Below are 23,109 nucleotides of genomic sequence, written 5' to 3' on the forward strand. Positions count from 1 at the left end.
AAATGCAGGAGCACAGGCTCTAAAAGCCAGAAACTTCACTATTCCTGGCAAAACTGCTTACCTCTTACCTTGGCAAGCTTTCAGATGGATGAGGATTTCAGTGTCATAGCAGTTCTTCTGTGCAATACCATGTAGTATTTTAATTTAACCAGAACCCTGCAGGAGTATTTTTGTCTTTGCTACAATCATGAGCAGTTTCCTTAAAGAGCACTAGGAAAGAACAGAATACAGCTGCTCCTTACTCATTGGTTTCTTGCTAGCCGGATGTATGTTAAGGGAGAGATGAACCCATGCTCTTGGGACCTCATGGCTTAATATCCATGGTCTCATTTCATTTCAAAAAGCCATCCTTTCTGGTAAATGCTACCAGTGTTCCCTGCTTCCTGCGGGGCTGGCTGGCCGTCCTTCACTCAGTGTAACAGAGTCCTGCTTCACTGCTTCAGAAACCAGAGCAAGTTTTTGCAGTAGTTCCTATCACGTGTTTAATGCAACTTACCAGAGCTGTTCTGGCAACTGCTCCCTTTGTCTCCCCCAGTTACAAGAGTGACTCCTGTTACAGTGGATAATTCACCTCCCTCTTTCGTATTGGCTTCACCAGAAAAAAAAAAAGAAAGAAAAAAAAAAGAAAGCTTCACCAGAGCTTTCTCTCTGCTGAAGTGTCAGCAACATGCATGTACACAAGGTGGTCAGCGTCCAGCTGTACTGAAACCGCTCGGGTGCAAGTGCAGCACGGCTTGCACGCAGTGAAGTTAAGTACGTCGTTGTAAAGGTTTAGAGAGTCTGACAGTTGGCAGAACATTAATTGTCAGAGCTTTCATTTTAGAAGGCAGACTTTCAGTCACCCCCACAAAATACAAGCTGTACCCATCTGCGTATCTCTGCGTGCTCATCCCCAAAGTGCTGCACTAAAACTACCCTTTCCCCACTTCAGCTGCAGATGAGAAAGGCTGCACCATCACCACAGTCCTGTCACCAGATCAATAAACAGACTCCAGCAGAAACCACACTGAAGCATTCTCCAGAGCACAGCTACCCTTTTGCAAACAGTGTGTGCTTCCCTTAACACCGGTGTGCAACAGCTAAAGGAGTAATGATGTAATGTGCCTTTCACTGTATTCCCTCTGTGCACCAAAAGTACTTAACACTGGGTCTGGCTTACGGGTCGCTGTTAACTGTATGTGAGGCAGGAAGATGCAGAGGAAGACTAAGGAGAATGCAGAGAAAAGCAATTTGAACAAATAGTTTTTCCCTAATAATACAATGTTACACCAGCCTCATTTGTTTTGTTACTTTATTGAAAGTGGCAGATCCCTTTCAATGTTTTTAAAAACTAAAACCATTGTTTCTTTGAGTACTGGACAAAGTTTGTGGGGATTGTTTTCTTTAAAAAGTTTACTCATTACACTGCAGTGCATGTGAGTAATAACACAAGGTACCTTATTGACACGATTTGCTACCGTCATCAACAGCAACTTTAAAAGCAGCAGGAGCCCTTCAGCTGCCTTTCTGCTGGACTGCAGCCTCTGCCTTCCACCTCAGTAAGTTTCCTGTCTATATGTTAACTCCCTTCTCCCGAGGAAAAAAAATGGGTTGGTTCTTCATAAATGCAGGCTCCGAGACGGCTCTCACCACAGATAAATGCCGCTCTGCAGCAGATCATCTCCAGCAAGATCAAACAGCAGCACCTCTTCTCTACTGGACAAGTTCATAGTGTTTGCTGAGCCTGTATTTATCCATCAGAGAGGAAGAGTAAAGGATAGTCATAAGCTACAGTGAACACTGCACACCGGGAGGAGGGAATGTATGGTCCTTTTGAGCTACTTTTAGCCCAGCACTGACAATCTGGAGGTCTGAATCAAAATACCAAAAATCAAGCCTTGCTAAGTGGCCTATCTTTAAAAAAAAAAAAAATGCTGAACAGCTACAGCTTTTGTTCTCAGTGGCTTTGGGGTGAGTCACATCATTCACACACACCCAGACAGAAAGATCTGGATAGCGAAGGTCTTGCTGACTTAATGGGAATATCTTTACAGTTAGAGAGCCAATCTCTAAGCAACTAGCTATCCAGAAGTTATTTTCCTAAGTCTATTTTTATAGACCTTTAAAGTATAGATTTAAGATCTGTGCATTTACCTGAATTAAAGATTTGCTTTATAAACTAGTATTATACAGAAAGCAAAGTTAGTTGGGGATGACTCCACTGGAATACCTTAAGCAGCCACTATGGCAGTAGATGCTTTAATTTCTCTGCTAGCAAACACCACCACAGCTCATCAATTGGAGCAGAGCCCTGGCTTCAGTGAGTTGAGATTCCAGGCTGAAAGAAGAGCCAGAAAGGGAAAGTTGAGATGAAGGGGATGGAGGCCTAGAGCAGCTTTTGCAAACCCCCAGCCACAACACCACACGGCTACCATTGCTGCTAGCCATCCAATTTATACCTTTCTGTAGACGACCGGTTTCTTGCCTCAAGAACTGCTGCACAACGTCAATCTGCCTTTTGCACTGAAGCCCCGTCAGCACCTTTGGCTGTTGTGTTCCCCCCACCCCCTTTTTTTAATCCTTCTGCAACCTTTGGGCACACACAGTTAAGTGTCTGCTTTGCTTGGCTTAGAGACTAGGACTGCCAAACCTGTGTATCTAGTTGCTTTAGTTGCAGAAAGCACCACAGAAAGGAACTCCACCAGCTCCCAAACCAAATGTAACCACTTTGCCTTCCAGTCCCTTGAGACCCAAGGCAAGTTCTGCTGTTGCCTGAATTAGATGAACCAAGGCCTAATACAAACTGATGTCCCAGAGCCAAAAAAAAAAGTACAGTCAGCAAACCCATCCTCCTGTGAAATGACAAGCTGGGAAAGAGCAGCAGCTTACTTACTCAGCTGCTGCTATACTGGAAAGCTTTTTGTTACTGGTGTGTGAAGGAGTTGAAGCAATCCTCCAGAACAACTGGAGACCTGCTCTCACTTTCCCAGAGGCCATAATGCATGGAGAGCTTGCAAACATACCTGCACTCACACGTTACTGCTCACAAACACTTCTTTAGGAAGGGCAGGAGGCTAAACCCATCAGGCTCACCTTTGAAATATATCTCAATGGAAGAGAATCTCCCTCTTTTCCAGTAGCCAGGCATTTACCAGTACCAAGCTGTGAATCAAACCAAGCCAAAATGGATACATCCATAGGGAAACAATTAAAAACTGCATTGATTACATTGTAAAAACAATTAGACCACCCATCTCGGGTTCTGCAAAAGGTCTAAATTGTACTTGCTTTGCAAACCCCACCCTGGGTTATCATGGAAACACGTGTAATATGGAGGCTCTGAAATGTCCTGGAGTCCGTAACACAATGTTACATCCAATAGCAGATGGTAGTCTGGATTAGAGATGTAGTTCGTATGAAGCTGGAAAAAATCCTTCCCCCCTCAAAACAGCAGCAGGGAATGTCGGCGTCAGCGGGCAGAGGTCAGGTGGTTCCGACTGTGTGAAAACCTACAAGAAAGAATAACGGGTGAAACTGGTCACTACTATCCATTTCAAGCCCTCACCTGGAAGACAGCCCACACACACTGCGCCAGGCAGCCTGTCTGTGGATGAAGAGGTAAGTAAGTGTGGATGTGTTTGTCCCCACTCCCATTGCCACTGTCAGTTTTCTAGATAAAGAAGTCTTGAAAGAAAAAAACACCAATTTAACAAAAAGCCAAGGTGGCACTTTTTTCAGGCTTTTAAGATTCAGTTTTAGGCTAGTAAGAAATTTTGAGCACTAGTGGTTTACAGTAAGAAACTAACCAGGGTCTGTGAGGTTTTGCAAACCTCCAAAAAAACCCCAGCATCTTGCACTTATGTGCCGGCCAGTAGTGCCATTTCTAGGCCAATAGAAGTGAATGATACTGAAACAGCTGCCCTGATGTCACCCAGCTGCGAGTACCTCCTGCTCAGCTAGAGGCTAAAGTTTTTGCAGGCATCACCAGGACACTTTCTGTCACCTCCGTGGGTCAGCCAGAAGAGATAAGAGTATTCTCTTTCCGGCTTTAAGTGATGATTAGATGTGGGAATCTAAACAAACAGGCCGATAGCATATTTGCTTGAAAGCTTGAATGACTTAGTAACAGAAGCCCTCAAGGATGGCCAGTATTTTCGGTCCTTAATATCTAAGGCTTTTCTTTGACAGCATCCAATGGATACTTGAGCTACAAGGCACAAACTATGACAGCTTATACCCATCAGAAGTAAATGCTTAGAAAGCCCAAGTTCAAGGGTGTAAAGACTGTAAACCTGAGCACAGAATGGCTCCTTTGGTCACATGTATAGCAAAATACTTCCAGCCTTCTAACCAGTGAGGGGCCAAATGTTAACATTTCTCAGCTGGTGAGGAAAGGGCAAGATTTAGGACAGCCTGCTGTGAAAGGGAGAAAAGCAAAATTAATGTTAAATAAAGCCTGATAAACCTGTGATCAGGATCTGACACTGTTGCCTGCAACACATGGATGTGACTGAACTTGGCACCAGTACTGGAAGCAAATTTGACGCAGCACCTGCTGAGCAGCAAAGAACTTAATTCTACGAGACTTCACTTCAGGAAAAATACACTTTCCTGCTGCCTGAAGCTGTGCAAGCAGAGTGACTGGCTGCGGGTAGTGCTGTAAAGCACATTCCTTGCGATGAAACAGATACTCACTATTGCAGAAGCAATCCCGATGACATTTTGCATAGTGCTCGCTACCTGGGTAATGGGACCAGCAGGACATCATATATCTCTATATATCTAAGCAAGATGAAGGTGAATAGCAGCATCTTTCCGTGCTCTGCAACATTCATCTACACTACAGAAATTTTTTCAGTGTGAGAAAGGACTTCTGAGGCAGGAAGAACCACTTCCATTAAATGAAAAGCAGTTAAAAGAAGTGACTTAAGGGACTATCAGGTCAGCTGTCATCAATATTCGCTTGTTGGGTGTCTTGACTGCTCAGCACCAACCTTTACCATAGCGATGGAGTATGACAGTGATTCGGTTCACTGCCAGCTCCAGCCCAGCTCACGCTCTACAGGACACTCACCTTTGTACCCGCTCTACCATGTGTGCTATCAGTTTGTCAGAGATGCCTGGGCAGGACTCCTCAGCCAAGCTAAAGGCATTCTCCAGCTCCTCCATCGCTCCCACATTGCCTCCAGTCTGCTTGTGCTTATCTTTAAGCTGCAACCCAGAAACAGCACATTAGTTCCTTATCTCATTGCAGAAAGCACTGGTCAAGCAGTGCAGTACAGATATTAAGTCCCTTTCCCTTTTAGTATGACTCCACAAGGGTGCAGGAGGGCAAACATTAAAAAAAATGAAAAAGGGCTCTTTTCATAGGTCAGGAAGACAGAAGTCCAATGTCAGTTGTCTGTGTCAACTTTCCTCCAGGTTCTGATAGCAATTGAAGTCCTTAACAAACAGGCCCTGATGTACTCCTAAACAAACTAAATGATATTAGAAATGGATCAACAGCCCTGAAAACCCATAAGCAGTAACAGAACAAGGAACTCCAGCGGTATCTGAACCAGTACAGTCACCCTTGCTGCTAACAACAGCTTAGCACCCAGAGGCACACAAAGGCTTGCAGACAGGTAGGGCAGAAAAATATCTTAACACCAGGAGTTAGTCACCACCACTTTTAATAACCACAAAAAAGTCTTGAGTAGCTTCTAGTGGCTGGGAGGCCAAGGCAGACTACTGCCACACTATGGATCCTGAGCCACTTGGTCTCCAACAATCCTCCCCAAGAGCGAGCTTTCCCCAGGGGAGCAGGGGAATGAAGCCCACGCACCAAGACCTCCATGTGCAGCATCTGCCCTAGATGAAAAGCCTCAGTTCACATCCATCATGGTTAGCGCACTCCGACTAGGCCTCACCAGCCACAAGTCTACTTGCACATGGTTCCAGTTGTTAATTTGAAATAGCTACACCTCTGTCATTAAGGAACTCCTTACAGGTCACTGATGCTGAGGCCTGAAGGAGTCTGTCGTCGGAAAACCCACAGTCGCATCCTCTGCAGCATTTCCCCACCTCCTCCTCACAAGCAGCTCATGCGCCAGGCCCTTCCCTAGTGCGCGTCATTACACAGTGAGCTGAACAAAAATCAAAACCTTTTGTTGAACAAGCAATGTCTGCCAGCTAACCACTGTCCAGTTCAATTAAGCTCCCGTTAGACTATGCTGATTAAAGGGCTTTACATAAGCCTCACAGTTCTTTGCCTGCAATTCTAGGATCAGCCTTTCCTGTTGTTGGAGCTCGCCTTTTCTCCATGGTCCAGAAAGCAGGACAATATGAATGCTAATCCCCAGCTGCAGCCATCCCAGTGCTCTAAGTCCCCCACTGGAAATAAAACCATTCCTAGCCAAAAAGAGCTGCTGCCTCTTCAGTGGGGTAATTGCTCACTAACACAAAGCCTCAGCTGTGGCAGCAACTCACACATGCCTCTGCTCATTCAGAAGTGGCAGGGGGCACAGAGGGCAACTCCATTACACATCAAGGATACAGACTTCTTAGGCCAAAAATAGTTGTAATGCTAAAGCCAAGGATTTGATTTGACGTCTACCCGATCAAAGACTGTCTGCCTCAGAGCAAAATGAGACACAAGGTCTGTCCTGCAGGTAAGTTGCCAGTTTATCATCAGCCTTTGATGCCAAGCCACTGACCTTTAGCTTGCCCAGCAGCCTGTGATGTGAGCAGTCTGTGTTACTCTGCCACTTTCCACTGCAGAAGAGTTTTCTGTAGGTTAGCAGGGGGTTAGAGAGCTGTACCACGCAAAGACTTACAGGTTGGCTTTTATTTTACTGCTTGGCCCTCCAGGCCCAAATACCTTACCTTTCCTCCCTGCCCCAGAACGGGCAGACAGGTTTCCAGATCTGCAGTTGCCCACATCCATGTTAATGACCCACCATGGGTCATTTTCAATATTAACATCCAATAATACACATGCAGGGAAGACATATAAAAGATTATGAACAGCATCTCAGTAAGATTTCAATTCACAAAGCCCAGCTTCAGCCCTTTTATGGAAAGATGTGATCAAAACCTAGCAGGTCTAAGAGGCAATAATACAATGGTGAGAAGGAGAAAGTCTGCTGTTGGTAGGAGACTAGAACTGAAAAGAACAACGTGTGCAACCAGCAGTGAAGCAGATTTCCTACTTGGAGAAAAGTTTTCTTCCAGCCCCCTACTACTGCACATAGAAGCCAGGTTATTTCAGAGACTGCCCAGAACCTTTCCTGCACCTGATTTCGCTGAGTGGGATGGGCATAGCCAGCAGGGAAGTCTAAGCAAAGGAAAGGAGGATCAGCAAATCTGGGGCAAGGGAGTCAAACTAGCAGAAATGAAAGATCCACTGCCTGGAACTGGTGCAGCAAGGTTGGTAAGGAGAAGCACGAAGATTTACCCATTGGTTTGGAGAACTCACAGCTCTGACCACCCCCTCCCCCAGAAGGCCCCTAAACAGAAAGGGCTGAGAACCAGATGTCAGTGATTATGCTGCACAAATAAACTGCCTGCATCAGAAACCAACATTATTTTTAACCGTTTTTCTCTCATGGGTCTAGGCCTACAAGACCCAGACCCTCTGCATCATGCTCTGACCTCTGGAAAGTCAAGCCCAGTAGAGTACAGAAGAAGCCAGTTAGCTAAACCTCTCAATTTCCAAAGCGGTGCTGTCTCAAGAGCCTGAGAATGACTGAGAATGACTGAAAATGAATGAGTCATTTTCAGAATGACTTCTGCTTCCTGCCCTGTAGCAAACCCTCTTTCCACATAGCACTAGATCCGAGAAAAGAGATTTAAGTGCAGAGACTATCCCTGAAAAAGCACAGCTCTCTGCTGGGCCACCCCTGGAACAACATCAAGATCCAGAAAAGAACAAGTCATCAGGATGAGAGAAACGGTCTCTGTGACCCAGTAACCCAAGAAAAGAACCCTGCCATGCAGTGTCTAAGTGATTTCTTCTGAAGCAGAACCACCTTTCCTATACTCCTGCTGGAAACAGCAACTGAAGCCCCTAGCCAGCAGCCCCCTTATGATTATCATCCTCTTCTCCTCCCTTAAAACATCACTGAGCTGGAAAGACAATTCAGCTCTCCGCTGATACAGACACTATCCCATCATTAATGGTAGCTTTTACTTCAACTCTGCATCCCCACCCAGGACACAATGCAGGGAAACAGGGTGGATTTTCCAAACGCATTTTCTCTGTCTACCTTCCACAGGCCGTATGGTGGTAACTCCTTGGCCTTGGCATGCTAGCAATAGCAGGCATGTATAAATCAAGAAGGCAGCCTAGTAACTGGCAAAGCCAGCTCCTGCTCTAATCCACCCACATTTCCCTCAGTGACTCCGCTGTGGACAGCGGCATATAGCATGAGGGCAGGGAACATGCACAGCAACATGCAAGCTCAAATACCTGCCTGCCCTCAAAGGAGCTGAACTTCAGCCACAGCGTCCAGGGACATCAGAATCCAGAGTTACCCAGGCATTGGCAAGCCTAAGACGCGGATAAGAAACAGGTACTCCTCTACCTTATCCTCACCAGAAGACAACATAGTAATGCTATGCTTCTAGGAACACAAGTGTATTGGAGAGGACACTCCAGGGACATACTCGCTTTCCACTTCATCTCCAGCCACCACAGACACCAAGACGGTTCTACTCACCTCCCCAAAAACTGGGTGAACAAGTGTGGAGAGACACTGTGACCGTGGCTGCCTCTTGATGGGCTCAGTCGGCTAGAAAGCAACATGGAAAGAAGTTACAAGCATAGGCAAAGGCTCCCAGGGCACATAAACTACTAAGCCTTTGGTAAATTCACAGCACTTTGATGGCAGTCCCCTCACCAGGTCTCACGAAAGCCACAGATTGCAGGACCCTGATGATGCGGAAGAGGCAACTCTGGGGCACCAACCCTTGATACCAGACTGAAGTAAATTTTTAGACAGAACACGAGTGACTGGTAGCTTCCCCAAGACCCTCACTTGTGTTAGTTCAGTCCACCTCTGAAAGAACAGATAGCAAACAGACCTTCTGGGAACCATGAAGAGCCATTCCTTTGTGCAGCTTGCTCAAGGAGTTGGGGCGAATAGTTGGTGGGAACGTCCAGATTGGACCCTGGTCTCCATCCTCTGTGTCTCCATCACTGCAAATGAAAAGGGGAAGGTCAAGACAAAGCCTCAGCTCCATATACTGGGAGTTTTACCCATGCATTCCCATAGTCACAAGCTCTTCCCCACCTGATTGTCGTATCACCACAGGGCACAGGCATTTCCCTATCCCAGTAAAAATCCTAAAGAGAAACTGGTTCAGTCTCTACAGCCCATATACAGCACCACAGAGATCTGAGCTAAGTACTACATCACGTTTCCAAATCACCACAACCACCTTTCTGCTCTAGCCAGCTTGAAGACAGTTTCAAGTGCTAGTTAAATTTAGGAGACTTTGAAGACAATCCAAGTGCACAATTTGAGGGGCCAGGCTTAGATATTGCAAGCCAACCTCCTAGAATCATTGGTCACTTGAGTCGCTGCCACTACAGGTGAAGAGAAGCTCTGTGACACCAGCCTGGCAACAAAGCGCTCTTTCCTCACCCAAGGCTCATAGCCTCATTATCCTCCACATCAGTACCAAAGCTCTCTACCCATGAATACACAAACACACATACACAGCTGTTGCCAGTTACTGAAGCCTGTAGCTCTTGCATTTAACTGAATGTGCATAAAATAAAGGCAACAAGAGCCTTGTTTTACTAGTTACACACAGACTAGACATTTCTTGTTAGTACTTCTGATTCCTCAACACTCAATAAAGAGGCTCCACAGGGTAAGACTAGAATAGAGTACCAGGTCCCACTGAACAGGAGGTAACAGCCTGTTTCTTGAGGCAGCAGTCACCTGCTCCCACAAACAGGTGCTCACAGGTCTCCCTGAGCTACTTTAAGATCTCCAACCAAGGTGGGGAAAAGACCTGAGCTGTTTGCAGTAGGCCACCCCAGGGCATGCAGGGTACAGCAGAGGCACCCCTCCATGCAGAACATGTACGTACATATCAGAATCACCAGAACTGGAATCTTCTCCATGGCCCTCCGACTTCCAGCGCTTGAATCGATCTATCAGCTCCATTAGGAATGAGGTTTTCTTGGTGTAGCGTGTGATGAACTTGTGCTTTAGCAATTCTTTAGCCGTTGGCCTCTGGAGCAAATAAGGAAAGCATGCTACATCTAACCATCTCCGTACACTAAACACACAAGTGCATGGACTTCAATTCTTGCCAGGCTTGCCCGTCCATTCGGCAAGCTCAGTACTTCTTCCTCTCCAGGAGCCTTGCACCAAAAGGTCTTCCTGCTAAATAAATCTTTGACCTCTGCAATACTTTACGCAAATTCACAGGTGGACAGCAATACTCACAAATCTAGGATCCTTATTGAGGCAGGCTTCCACAAATTCCTTGAAGGGCTTGCTGTGGTGACCCTCAAGTGTTGGAGGGTTATTTTTGGGGATCAGGAAGAGAACCCTCATAGGATGCAAGTCAGAATTTGGAGGCTCTCCCTTTGCTAGTTCAATGGCTGTAATTCCAAGGGACCAGATGTCTGCCTGAAAGAAGAGCAAGAACAGTGACAGCACGGAACAGCACGGAGCAATTCTGCAACATGGAAGCATGCAACTTTAGCACAGCCAAAGGGCTGATCACATAAAATCAGGGTGTTTCATGTCTAATAGACAAACTTCCCCAACAGACCCTGAACCATAACAGGAAAGTATCATTCCTGCAATAAGCAGCACTTCCAATCCCTGTATTAACCCTAGCACCATCTCATATATAGTAGCACCAAGTAGCGATCCTCCTGCTCCCAGCTCACCTTGAAGTCATAAGCAGACTGTTTGATGACCTCTGGTGCCATCCAGAATGGAGTCCCGACAAAGGTGTTTCTCTTGATTTGTGTGTCTGTCAACTGTCCAGCCACCCCAAAGTCAGCCAGTTTCACATCTCCTTGTTCCGAAAGCAGCACGTTGGCAGCTGTTCACACAAATAAGCATTAAGTCCACTGGTTTCTGAATCATCTCCAGCACACACAGAACTGAATACTGAGAATGGACCTCCTGTGACATCCTCCTTTGCCCCAGTGAAAATGCTCAGCTCGGATTTCCAGCCTCAGACTCATTCTCATGCTCTGACCTCTGCTGGGTAACACGGAACAAGTTCCTCCACTTGGCTGGATCCGAAGGGGAATATTTCTAGGGGAGTAGCAAGGAGTAGATGTGAAGGGCCACACAATCAACTAGATGTGATTCCTGGCCACACAAAGAAGAGAGTGCAACATGGCCCAAGATACCTCAAATGGTCTTGATTTTTTTTTCAGAGTAGCATTCAGCACAGGTTAAATAGCAAATCCTTCTAAAGAGCTCACAAATCCTGGTCTTGTACTGCTTCCCACTCACTCAGCTTAAGAGAGCAACATTGCTCATGTTTTGGGCCATGGGGGTTTTTTTGTAGGACTTTCCATTCTGAGAGGGACCCTACCTACAAACTTTCAGCATTTCCCAACTCTGCTGGTGGCCAACAGTCCTGCACAGCTTGCAGCACTAGAAATGTGTGGTCTCACATATGTAGAAAAGATTCTGTTGTGTATCTCCCTGCATGAGGTTTCTCTGCTCTGCTTGCTCACATCCCCTCCTGCAGAGGGTCAGAGCAGTTAGCATCCAACACTGGCCACATCTCCACAGCACTGTCCTCTCACCCTCCTGCTGTCCTTTGATGGTCTGTGCTCAGTGTGAGACTGCTCATTGGGAGGCAGATGCCAGGTCTCTCTACACTGCATACGGCCAATGTCTATAAAAATCAGTAACAGGATAAGCTGACACAAGCTGCCCTGATTTTCTAGGGCTGTGAACCCTGCATGAGGACAGCTCACCTTTACAATAAGTTATAACCATGATAACCAGCATACACACGCCTTGGGGTCCAGCAGTAAAGCAAATGTCCAGACATAACTGAGAGTCGGCTAATATTTGAGCATGCCTTTCATTGACTCCTTTGCTTTAGCCCCCTGCGTGTCCAAACTACAAATGCCAGAGAAGAGCTACAGATCCTTACTGTTACTCTAAACCCTAAAGACAGGAAAAATGTGACTTGCAATAAAATGATAAGCACCAGATTCAGAAACAAGCAACCCAACAGGAAAAGCAGCACTGAGAAACAGTCTTTGAAACTTCTCAGATTATTGCTGTATAATACTTCTAAATCTTACGTTAATAACATCCCTTACAAGAAAGAGGGCTGAGCTCTCCTCTCTTACCTTTGATGTCTCTGTGGATCTTCCTCTCAGAGTGTAGATAATCCAAACCCTTTAGGATTTCTCTTAGGATAGTAGCTATATAAGTCTCCTCGAGGGGTCCCGGCTTCAGCTGATAAAGGACAAAAGATGACTTAAAGGAGGGTGACTGATGCTTTGGATTTTCCAGCCTCTCAGTTTGTTACTTGGAAACCTTGGCCAAGCAGGTCATATTCAGCAGGAAATACCTACTGCATGCCTGATGCACATCCTGCAAGCAGAATGCTGGACTTTGCACCTGGCAACATTAAATGGAAAATCTTTGGGGGATTTTCTATTAGTCTATTAAAGGCTTCCCAGACAAACAGCAGGATGCTCATCTCTCGCTTTGGCCTGGAAATACATTGGTGAACAGAACATCTTAACAGCTTCTCTTGTTCAAGTCTCTGCTAGCATGCAAGAACTGAATTTCAGCCACTGCAACAGCCTGGAGACAACTTCTACCCTCTGGCTATAGAGTAGTGTATCAAAGCTCTTCTCCTTTCCATCAGTTCTCCTCTAAACAAGTCCTGCCTTCTCAGTGCAATAATTGAGGTTCTGACACTAAGATGACTTCTGCTGATGACAGCCCCTCCGCTACACCCTTCCTCCAAGTCAGTGCAGGCTCAGCAGTTTTCACTACATGACCTTAGTTACTGCTCTGGAAAAACAGGCTTTATTGTCCTAAGGAGAAAAGCAAAATCCTGTAACAGAATACAGCATGGCAGAACTTTGCCCATGCGTTTATTCTGCATTTGTATTCCCTTAAAATCTGGGGTAACTTGTTAGACGTAATTTGTACTATCAAACACCTGGGAATCCTGATCATAGACCAGGTCCCTGCTGAGCTTGATGCTATGCAAGCACTGAACAATACCATGAACTCTTATTAGGTGAAGTATGGATTTACACTGCTCAAAAACAACTGGCTGCTGTCACATTTCAGTTTGCTGGCTCTTCCCATTGTAAAGCAGCAGGGCACGCTGGAGTACAGTGCTTTGACAGCTGAGCTCTGTGCAAACATTTCCTCTGTCCTGGGATATGCATAACCAGCACGTCTGTTCTGCACTGCCTACCCTTCAGGCACAGGGCTGTCAAAAAGATGGTGTGTGGCAAGTGAGTGTCCAGCTTATGGGCATTTCACAAACTAAGGCTCCAGCCAATGTTTGTCATGGTCCAGAGCTTACCACATACTTACCAAATCCAGGGCTGAACCTCCTCCTAGGTACTCCATGATTATCCACAGCTTAGTGCCCTGCAAGCAAGAGCACAAATCAAGAGGAAAGACTGTAAAAAAAGCAGGCAGAAAAGTGAAACACCCCAGAGGCAGCAAGACACATGAGTAGTCCCGTACACAATCTAAGAGATGCTGCACACCACAGCTTTCAGAGGCTTAAGAAGGGAGCTCCCAAATCCCTCTTTCCTGCTGACACAGCATTATAGCAGTGGACCTGCCCCCAGTACATTTCTTTCTCTCAGTCTGCAGTTTTATCTGAGCAAGCTTAGTGGCCCTGCAGGCACCAGACTACACAGCCCACAGAGATAAGCATATTCTCAAGTTGGAGCCATTTAACATCACTGCAACAGATCTAGCACACCTCCCTCTTGACAATGACAGGGGAGCTTTGCGGCCTTTGATCTCATTAACAGGACTGCCAGCTTGAAGGGTACGATCAGCAAGACACTCTCTTACTCCTCAGAGAAGAGAATTCCAGACTGAGGTTCACAGGGTCCTGGTAGGAGATAAGCAGCAGATCCAAGAAACTAGAGCTTGCTTGGAGTTTTCAGTAGAAGGCTGAGAAAATGCATTACAGCCTTTGGAAAAATATGCAAGGAATAATCAGGATCCAAAGAGCTCAGGAACTGTTTGCTACAGACCCAGTGTTACATATACCTCCAGCAGCTGGCATGCAGAGGCCACTTCTGGTCATCACCACTAGTAGCTTCCATTGGGGATTCCTAAACCTCTTCTCAATGGAAGCAGTATCAGCACTCCTCCGAAGACTCAGTTCCTGTTCTTTTCACTACTTCTGATGAAATGATGATCACAAGATCACAAAGTACAGTTTCAAACTCCTCTTCTTTCCAGAGGCATAAAAGCCCCAGTGGTAGTACCCTAAAACTGTGGTATTTTGGAAAAGTACTCCACAAACTTCCTTTCAAGAACGGTCAAACCGGGGAGAGGTCAGCCTCTTCAACAAATAATTTTCTCTCCAGTGAAGTGCCCTGCTTTTGGGACCACACTGTACCAGGCACCTCATTTCCATGTGCTTTGCAAGTGTCTTAAAGCCCAGCTTCCTATTAAGACCACATAAACGCAGTGAGCAGAGCCACTGCTGTTCCTGCTGCCACAGACACTCACAGATTGGGCACCTTTCGGTGCTGTATGCCACCATCAGCTGCAGCACCCATACAGAAGCCCACCCCATTCCCAAACTGCTGGCAAGAGAATTACCATGGCTTTGTCCTACCTTCAAGTAGGAGCCATAGTACCGGGTGATGTAGGGACTATCACACTGGCTGAGCACTGTAATCTCCTGCTGGATGTCCTCAATTTCATCCTCAGCCTCCTCCAGATCAATGATCTTGATAGCAACCACCTCCTTGGTGCGGTTGTCAATCCCTTTATACACTTCACCAAACGATCCTTTGCCGATCCGCTCCAGCTTGGTGAACAGCTCCTCAGGATCCACCCTAGAGTGCTAAACCAGAAAGCAGAGATGGGAAATATCCATGAAGTCCCACGGCAGCCTGCAGAGCACCATGCATACCCATACGGCTCATCTCCCTATCTATGCATCTACTGTGTTGTTTAATTCACCCGAAACTCACATATCCTAAAAGATCTCCACATGCTGAGAAGCTTAACACAGAATATATCTAAGATTAGAAGAACTGAAGAAACCTTTTACGTGGGCTTTCCACCCCTGCAGACTGTAGCGGGGGAAGAAGGGGAGAGAAGCCCAGAAGGAGAATGTCAGCAAGTATCTCTACAGAAAGTGTCAGCACCTTTGGGACAGGACTGTTCAACTGCAGGCACTGAACTGGTGCCAAAGCAGCTCCATGAGCAAGCACTTGTTCACGCTTGAATAGAGACAGGCAAGGCATACCAGAACCAGCTGCCTTTTGAAGATCCAGATGAAAAATGGGCACAAGCAAGAGGCCATAGGAAGTTCACAAGGATGTTTCCCTAGACTGCCTTCCTGCATTCAAAGCTTGGCAAGATTTGAAAGATTTGCACCCTTCCCTACTTGTTTAGAGGGTGAAATACTCCAGTAATATAAGTAGCAGTTCACATTAGCTGTCTTCTCTGCTACAGCCTGAGTTCCAAGCAGCACCCAGCCCTGCTCTCTTCAGATGTTTGCAGATGGAGCCTCATGTCTTTTGGAAGGTCAGCAGCAAGTAGGCCAGACACCTGCCTATTCCAGAGGAGACAAGAGAGCTGAATGGACACTCCATCTGCAGACCTGCTTTTCTGGAACAGCCTCTCCTCTGGCTGGCACGCCCAGATGCAAAAGCATTTCCCTCATTAGATAAGCACATCAACTGGGAAGCTACCAAGATGATCAGAGAAATACTGACTCTTTAACAGCAGCTTCAAAGTTAACTCTTTATTAAGATGAATACGGACAAGAAAGGGAAGAAATCAGAATAATTTTCTGATGCTATTTCATTCTGTCCAGCTGCAGACCAGGAGGTCCTGCTCTGCTTCACGCTACTAAAAGGCTCGTTGTGATTAGTTTTTCTGCATTTTTAAAAAAATAAGTCTAGTTTAAAAAAAAAAAATCTGGAAAATATGGCCTGACCTACAGGAAGCAGCCAAGCTGTTACAGTGAGTTTTCCACACCCAGAACTTCTCAGTCTCACCTCCAAAATGTCACCCAGAGGGACCGCTCCCTTTCAAGGACTTGACCTGGTAGAGATTTTATCTGAGAACTGGGCAGCTGCATTTTTCCGTCCAACACCAGGTTCTAGCAGCAGGCCATCACTGAGCAGCCCTAGGTGCTCCTTAATGATTAAGCCAGCCAGTCATTACAGGTTGTTTGCCTTCTGTGCCCAGTGCATTGCTATAGGGAGTAAGCCAGGCCCAGAGTAAGCTTTACAGTCAGCTCGCTCAACAGGATTTCCACATGCATTCCAGTCCAAGACGCAGAAGGATAACCAAATATCCTTGTGCATCCATGGCAACACCCAAACAGGCTGTACTTTGAACAAATGCACTGGAAACAGGCTGGAGGGGATATGCAGAGATGAAAGGAACTGGAGATACATAACAGGGACTGGAGAGAGTGAGGCAGGGGAAAGGAAGAGGTTTTGAGCTTGAAAAATGCCAGGAGACAACATGAGAATGACGACTGCAGTGCAGGGAGAACAGTCTGGCTAGTCCAGGCTCACAAGAGGCCAGGAGCAGCTTCCACCTCTTGACCAACCTACAGGAAGGGGCAGCAAGGTGGCCCAGATGTTACCTTGCACACTCACCTACTGCACTGTAAAAATGCCACTCACCATATCAGCCGCTCCCACACATCAGGGAGAAGGGAGATAAAGAGGATCATCTCCTAGAAGCACCTGGCTCAGCTAGTAAAGGAAACACTATCCACATGAAACCCGCCAGGAAGCAACCCTGCAAGAAAACCTTCCTCCCCTCCCATGTAAGTAATTTTTCCATGAGAAAAGAAATGGCAAGGTGTAAGTTACTGCTCCCCTCCTCAGCCTGGCATGGCACATCAAAGAATTAGGACTGATTCTTCAAGAACAGGACATCAAACGTAAGGGCACCAGCTACTGCAGGCAGCTTTTGGGACAACCACTGTTTTAGGTATTGGGCTCTGTGATCACGGACAGCTTCGTAAACAAGCTTCCATACTTCGATGTCGGTTTATCCCGTTTTCTGTGGAACAAAGCAGTTCAGGTCAGGGCGGTGAAGGAGACAAACCTTCCTGACAAGCACATGGAAACTTTGCCCAAGGGACTCAGGAAAGCGATACAACTCTGATGGGCAGAAGAGACAGGCCCATCACATTAGGTTGGAACAGGGAACTTTGTAGGTACTGGATTTACCTTCCCAGTACCTGTCACTTCAAAACTGACCTGGAAATGCTTCAGAGCTCTCAGGAGACAGGGCAAGAGTATGACTCTATGGAGGGCCTCAGAACATGCGTCCCTTGACAGAGCTGCCAAAATCACACAAGTCATACCCAGCAACAGCCAGAACCTAGTGAGCGAGTATGGGGCAAAGTGGCAGAGAGTCATTCCAGCCACAGTTACGGTCTCCTGGACACCTGCTGCAGTACCAGAGTCAGCTAATGAACTTCTTCACTTTCCGTAAACAGGGAGGAGGAAACAGGCCCATCCCCAATACAAGCAGGTCAATATCTGCCCAGTGGAACACCTTGTGAACTACTGTTGTGGACACCACAGAAGACATTGCCAGATGGCATTTTCATGAAAGCAATCCTGAATTCCCATGACAAACTAAGATAGATAAAACGATGCTAGTCTGCAGGACATCTGCTCAAAAGCTCTTGTCCATTAAAAAAAAGTTCCCGTTTGAGCTGCCACATGGTAACTCGCTGCTGATGAGCAAATGTTCAGATCGATGGGCATAGAAGCATCGGCACTCACCAGACCGTAGAACAAATGTAGTTATGCCAGGAATGGAGAGCTATGCAAGTGCACTGCTCCGACAGAAGAGAAGCACGCTGCCACGCTCGGGGCAGGGGCTCAAGTGGGGGGCATGGGAGGAGAAGAACACATTCTGTGTAGCCTGACTCTCCCCTACCCCAATAGATTTGCACCTGCAGAGCACTGCAGTGAAGGGTCTAACAAGCACAATCTACCCCTTTTCTAAATACAAATTAATCTCAGTGCCAGCCTTATTATCAGATAATCACCCTGGCTGCAAAGTAGAAAGTAAGAGAATCCAGGTGAAATGCTTTACACCTGCATAAATGAGCACAGATAACCCAAAGAAGCTTATTAGCACCTGTCAACTTTGCAGCTGCTCACCAGCTTGGGATCTTTCCATTTTCTTCCACATTCACAGAACCCACCAGGGCTGCAAAATGGAGCTCCAGGCCAGAGTCTGAAGAGCTAGCTGACCAGCTGCTGCTCCTTGTTCTACTACAATGCGTAAAGCCTTTAAGGGATAGTCACCTCACTGTACCTTTTTGCTTGACTGAATGTCAATTACACAGCAGTTCTGGAGCAAAAAGCCTCATGCTGTTTCTCCCCATTGAGAGCAGTCAGACACTAGAGATGGTTCAGTCAGGCATGAACAGGCTTTGGGGGGAGAGCACACAAAGCACTATCTTGGTTGTATGCGCAGGAAGGGGAGGGAATAAGTATGAGAGGGATGAGGACAATCTACGAGTAACATGCTCCACTTTTGCCCTCCAGGATCTAATCTCACAGCACAGGAAAGAAGGGTGCTCTGTCATGACAGGTGTGGGAGTGTTTGCCATCACAACTGATGATGCCATGTTTTAAAACAGAGCGACTCACTGCAGACATCAGGAATTAAGAATTGCAGTGTGTTATGAGACAAGCCTGGCAGTAACACCAGCTGCTTCATGGGGAAAGAATGGGTTTGGCAGCTCTGACACCTCCAGCTGCAGAGACGTGATATCCACAGCCTTTGAGAGACTAGAGAAGAAGGGTAAATAGCTACCCTGGAAAGGGTAGCTACTACCTGGAAAGATAAGCTGCATATTGGGAACAGAAGCAAATACCCTTTGAACCAGCTCAAGGTCTTCTCTCTGGGCTGTGTCTGGCTGGATCTCACTCTCAAAAGAGTCATATTCAGCATCATGAGCAAGAGTCACACCTGCATCTGCTGCATAAAACACTGAGAGGTACTTAAACCCTTTAGAAGTGAGAGTTCCTTGGTCTGGGGCAGTTCAGTATCAGAATCGCTGTTCTATATGGGAGAAGTGTGTAACAGAAAAAGATTGTCATGGACATAGTAGTTTGAGAGCTGAAGCTGACTGGGAGTTTGGCAGCCTCCAAAGGTTTATATGGAACTACAGCAGCATTTAGTGTTATTTCTGACTAGAGCACTTTCCAACCAGCCAAACAAACAAACATAATTTTCCTCTGCCAAATGCAGTGGAAGGAGGAAGTTGGTTTTAATAAACCTCAACTACTGACCTTCTTTCCTTCATTGCCTCCTCTCCTCCCCACCTTCCCATCCAGCATTTACCCACATTGCATGCTACACGCTAACCTCTGGGCCACCAACAGAGATATCTGCAGCAGGCACCATGTTCTCTTTGGGGAAACCAGCTTTGTATCTGGAAACGTGGAAGCTTCCCTGTCTATAAGAAATTTGTACATGGCTCTTCTCAACTGCTAAACCTGAGACAGTTTTGAACTTCTGGAGTACAGACAAGAGGGAAGCTTGTGTTCAACACTTTGAAACACACGAATTTGTCTGAAACTCCCAACTGGCTCCACAGATAGTATTCTTTTGCTTCAAGGGAGCGAAGCTTTACTTAGCCAGAGAACTTGAATGGCTTCTTCAAGGTCACATAAGGAACCACAAAACTAGAAACAGAGCTCAGAACAGAGCTTTAAACACAGTGACACAAATACATCGTCTAGCAGATAGGGCTCCCAACAAAGACCGGAGACCCACTCTTCTGTATGTACACAGCAAAGAGCAGCCAAGAAAAGAGAGAAAGCCAACTAGCTGAGGCAGGAAAATGGAGGCACAGAGGTAAAGCAACCTGGGGATTTGCCTAAAGTAACCCTGCACATCAGCAACAGAACTGGGAATCAAAGACAAGTCAAGCCTCTGACATCCCAGCCCAAGTCTTAGTCTCTCGATTTTCACAGTACCTCCCACCACTCCATCAACTCTGGTGAAGAGAACTCTGAGCCAATTCCTACTGTAAGCCTCAGTAACATAGATTATGAGGTCCCATCAAGGATTTCTGAAGAGCCCTGAGGAATGGACAACATGGACTGCTTTCCTATTCGAGGACCAGAGAGTCATGGGATGACAGAATCTGAGAATGCCTTATATTTGCAGAATAAATTCAGAGATGAGACCACTGGAACTCTGATAAGCTTCATTAGTGAATGTTGTGTACAAAAAAGCTTCAGAGCAACCTCCTCCGTAGCTACAGAACTCAGTTCTCAGCCCTAACCAGACAGTATCCTTTCCTTTTCCTTTCATTTCTCTCCCTATACGACTCACTCAGGCACTGTATTTGCATTTAATTCCATACACGCTTTGAGGAAACAGTTTATGTGAAAGACAGCATGCAAACTAAGATGCATTGCAAATCAATTTTAAATCAGAAAAGGCTTGGAGAAAGCATCATCTCAAACCACTAAAGCTTTCAGTATTATAACCCTATACCTAGGAGCAGAAGAGAAAAATGCCAAAAATTCTCACAAAACATGGTTTAACAAGACCTACATTCAGTATTGACATCTGCCTATAATCAAACACACGCCACAACCAAATTCAGAAGAAAGAAGATTCTAGCCAATACTATTAATGTGGTTTAGCTTTTAGTCCCAAGTCATGACGTCATCCTTCCACATTCCTTTTATGAAAATGTCATCACAACAACAGGATTTAACCACATCCACTGAGGCTGATCTCTCTCTCAGAAAAGTTAAACGTTCAGTATTAAATATCACTACCTCTTATGCATTTGCGTTACAAGCACCATTTTTCTCAGGCTACTGCTATGAACACTTCAGTACGGTATGTCTGGCACAGTCTGCACTTTTCTGTTCCCATTTCTAGACTTCCCCTCCCCAAAATACTCAGCGAGCCAATGATTCCTGTCTCCCTAAGAAGAGCAAAGTTAACCTCAGAGAAAGGCACCATGCTGGGTGAAGTATTCCCTTTCTATATCACTGGCAACTTAACACTCTCAGTCCAATGCCACCACAGAATAAGACACAAATCAATCAGCTAACAGGAGTAAACTGAGACATGTGCAAGAGAGAAAGAGAGTGGCAAAAAGTGATTTTCTGGTGATTTGTTTTAAACTCATTTCAAGAGCAAACTTAAGACAGTTTGCTCTTGATACAAGAATTTAAAACAAATTTTTAATTGCCACTTACCTGGCTGGCAAATTCTCTCAAGTGAGCCATGCCTACAGGATAGTCAGACATCCGCTTTTGCAAAATCAGGGAGGGTTGGGACGTCGTAGCACAGCAGGAGAGCGATGCTTTCTCATCCACTGGTCAACTACAACAAGCAAGAACACAACAGCTCTAATTCAAGGTTCTCAGAGCCTGGCTCATTCCCCAAAAGAGCTACCTGCATCTTTCTTCTCCTTGATTTGCAGTTCTCCTTGAACCTACCAGCCCATTCTAAGCATGCCAGCCCCTCCTTGCAAACCCCATTTCTCAATTCTTTCCAGACATGCCTTTCAGATGTATCAAGGAACCTCACTTTAATGATATACACTGACAAAGCCTCAGGCACCGTTTTCCCCACCATCACCTCAGCATACTCCCCAGTATTATAGTTGTCCCTAAAGCACTATCCCCTCATCACCACTCCCAGCATCTTCCCCAGCACAGCCCACAGCATTATCCTCAGACAGCCCTTTCCTCCTTACTGTTCCCCAGTAATCCTCTCACGGAGGGTACCCCTCCACTCCCATTCTCCCCAGTACACCTACTTGCAATGCTCAGCTCCCCAGTGCACCTCTTTCTCCTCAGGGAGCCCCAACCTCACACCACGCCTGGGCATTCCCCCACCAGTTCTGCCCCCAGACCCTGTGCCCCTCAGCAACCCTCTCCACAGGGCTCCCCTTCACCCCAGCAACAAAAGAGCCCCAACCCAGCACGACCCCTCAGCCCAGCCCCGGGCACTCCCGGCCCGGCCCTCTCCAGGGCCCCCTACCTCAGAGCTCCCCACCACGGCACCCTCAGCGTTCGCCCGTCACGATGGCCCCACAGCCCCCCCGCACATCCCCCCAGCCCCGCTCAGGGACCCCTCACCCCACCTCACCCCCGTCCCCCTCCTCCCAGTTACCCCCCCAGGGCCCCCCGCCCCATCACGGCCTCCTCAGAGCCGCCCCACGCCAGCCCCCTCCACAGTTCCCCCCGCCCCGCACGGCCCCCTCAGGCCCCCTCTGTTGCGGATCCCCTCCCCGCACGGTCCCCGGGACCCCTCCCGGCCCCGGGGTCCGCCGCACCTACCCGGGCAGCCCGCCGCACTCTACGGCCAACGGTCCCCGCGCGAAGGGCAGCGCGCTGCCATGCCGGGCCGGGCCCCGGCACACGGAGCCGCTGCCGCTCCGGGCTGCCCTGGGACACCGAGCTCGGCCGCGGCGGCGGGGTCACCGGGAGAAGAGAAGAGAGGAGAAGAGAAGAGAGGGGTGGGGAGGGCCGGGCCGGGCGCAACAACACGGCGCGGCGGGGGCGGCGGGGGCCGCGGGGGAGGCCGCGCCGCGCTGCCTGCCGGGAGGCGTAGTTTTCGCGCGGTGCCGGCCGGCCGCGGGGGCGCCCCCGTGGACTACAGAGCCCGGCGGGCCGCGGGAGGGGGCGCGGCGGGAGGGGAGGGCGGGGCGCCAGCGCGGGGGCTGCTGGGACGGAAAGTCCTCCGGCGCGGGGGGCGCGGGGGGGGGACGCGAGGACTACCCATCCCAGCGGCCCTCGCGCCGCGGGCGGGGCTGCCCCGGCCCGGGCCTCCCCGGCGGGGCGGGGACCACGCTGGGCCGCCGGGCGGGGCGGGGGCGGACCCCCTTTGCCCTCCGGTGGGGGCGGGACCAGCCCCCTCCCTTTGTCCTCCCGGCTCCGCTTCCCACCTC

The 23,109-nt window shown here is 47.7% G+C and overlaps 1 protein-coding gene across 1 annotated transcript; it reads right to left on the reverse strand.

Moving 5' to 3' along the window:
* Positions 1-1,274: 1,274 nt before the first annotated feature.
* Positions 1,275-22,690, reverse strand: STK25 (serine/threonine kinase 25). Its single transcript, XM_052803860.1, has 12 exons — positions 22,499-22,690; positions 21,410-21,536; positions 14,797-15,027; positions 13,524-13,580; positions 12,311-12,419; positions 10,874-11,031; positions 10,422-10,607; positions 10,060-10,205; positions 9,043-9,157; positions 8,679-8,750; positions 5,054-5,190; positions 1,275-3,488 (listed from the first exon to the last, which is right to left on the reverse strand). Exons 2-12 carry the CDS (start codon positions 21,458-21,460, stop codon positions 3,449-3,451), a joined length of 1,302 nt encoding a protein of 433 aa, XP_052659820.1. The 5' UTR covers positions 21,461-21,536; positions 22,499-22,690; the 3' UTR covers positions 1,275-3,448.
* Positions 22,691-23,109: the final 419 nt, after the last annotated feature.

This window comes from Harpia harpyja, chromosome 12, assembly GCF_026419915.1.
Source record: "Harpia harpyja isolate bHarHar1 chromosome 12, bHarHar1 primary haplotype, whole genome shotgun sequence".
In the NCBI taxonomy this organism is placed as follows: domain Eukaryota; kingdom Metazoa; phylum Chordata; class Aves; order Accipitriformes; family Accipitridae; genus Harpia; species Harpia harpyja.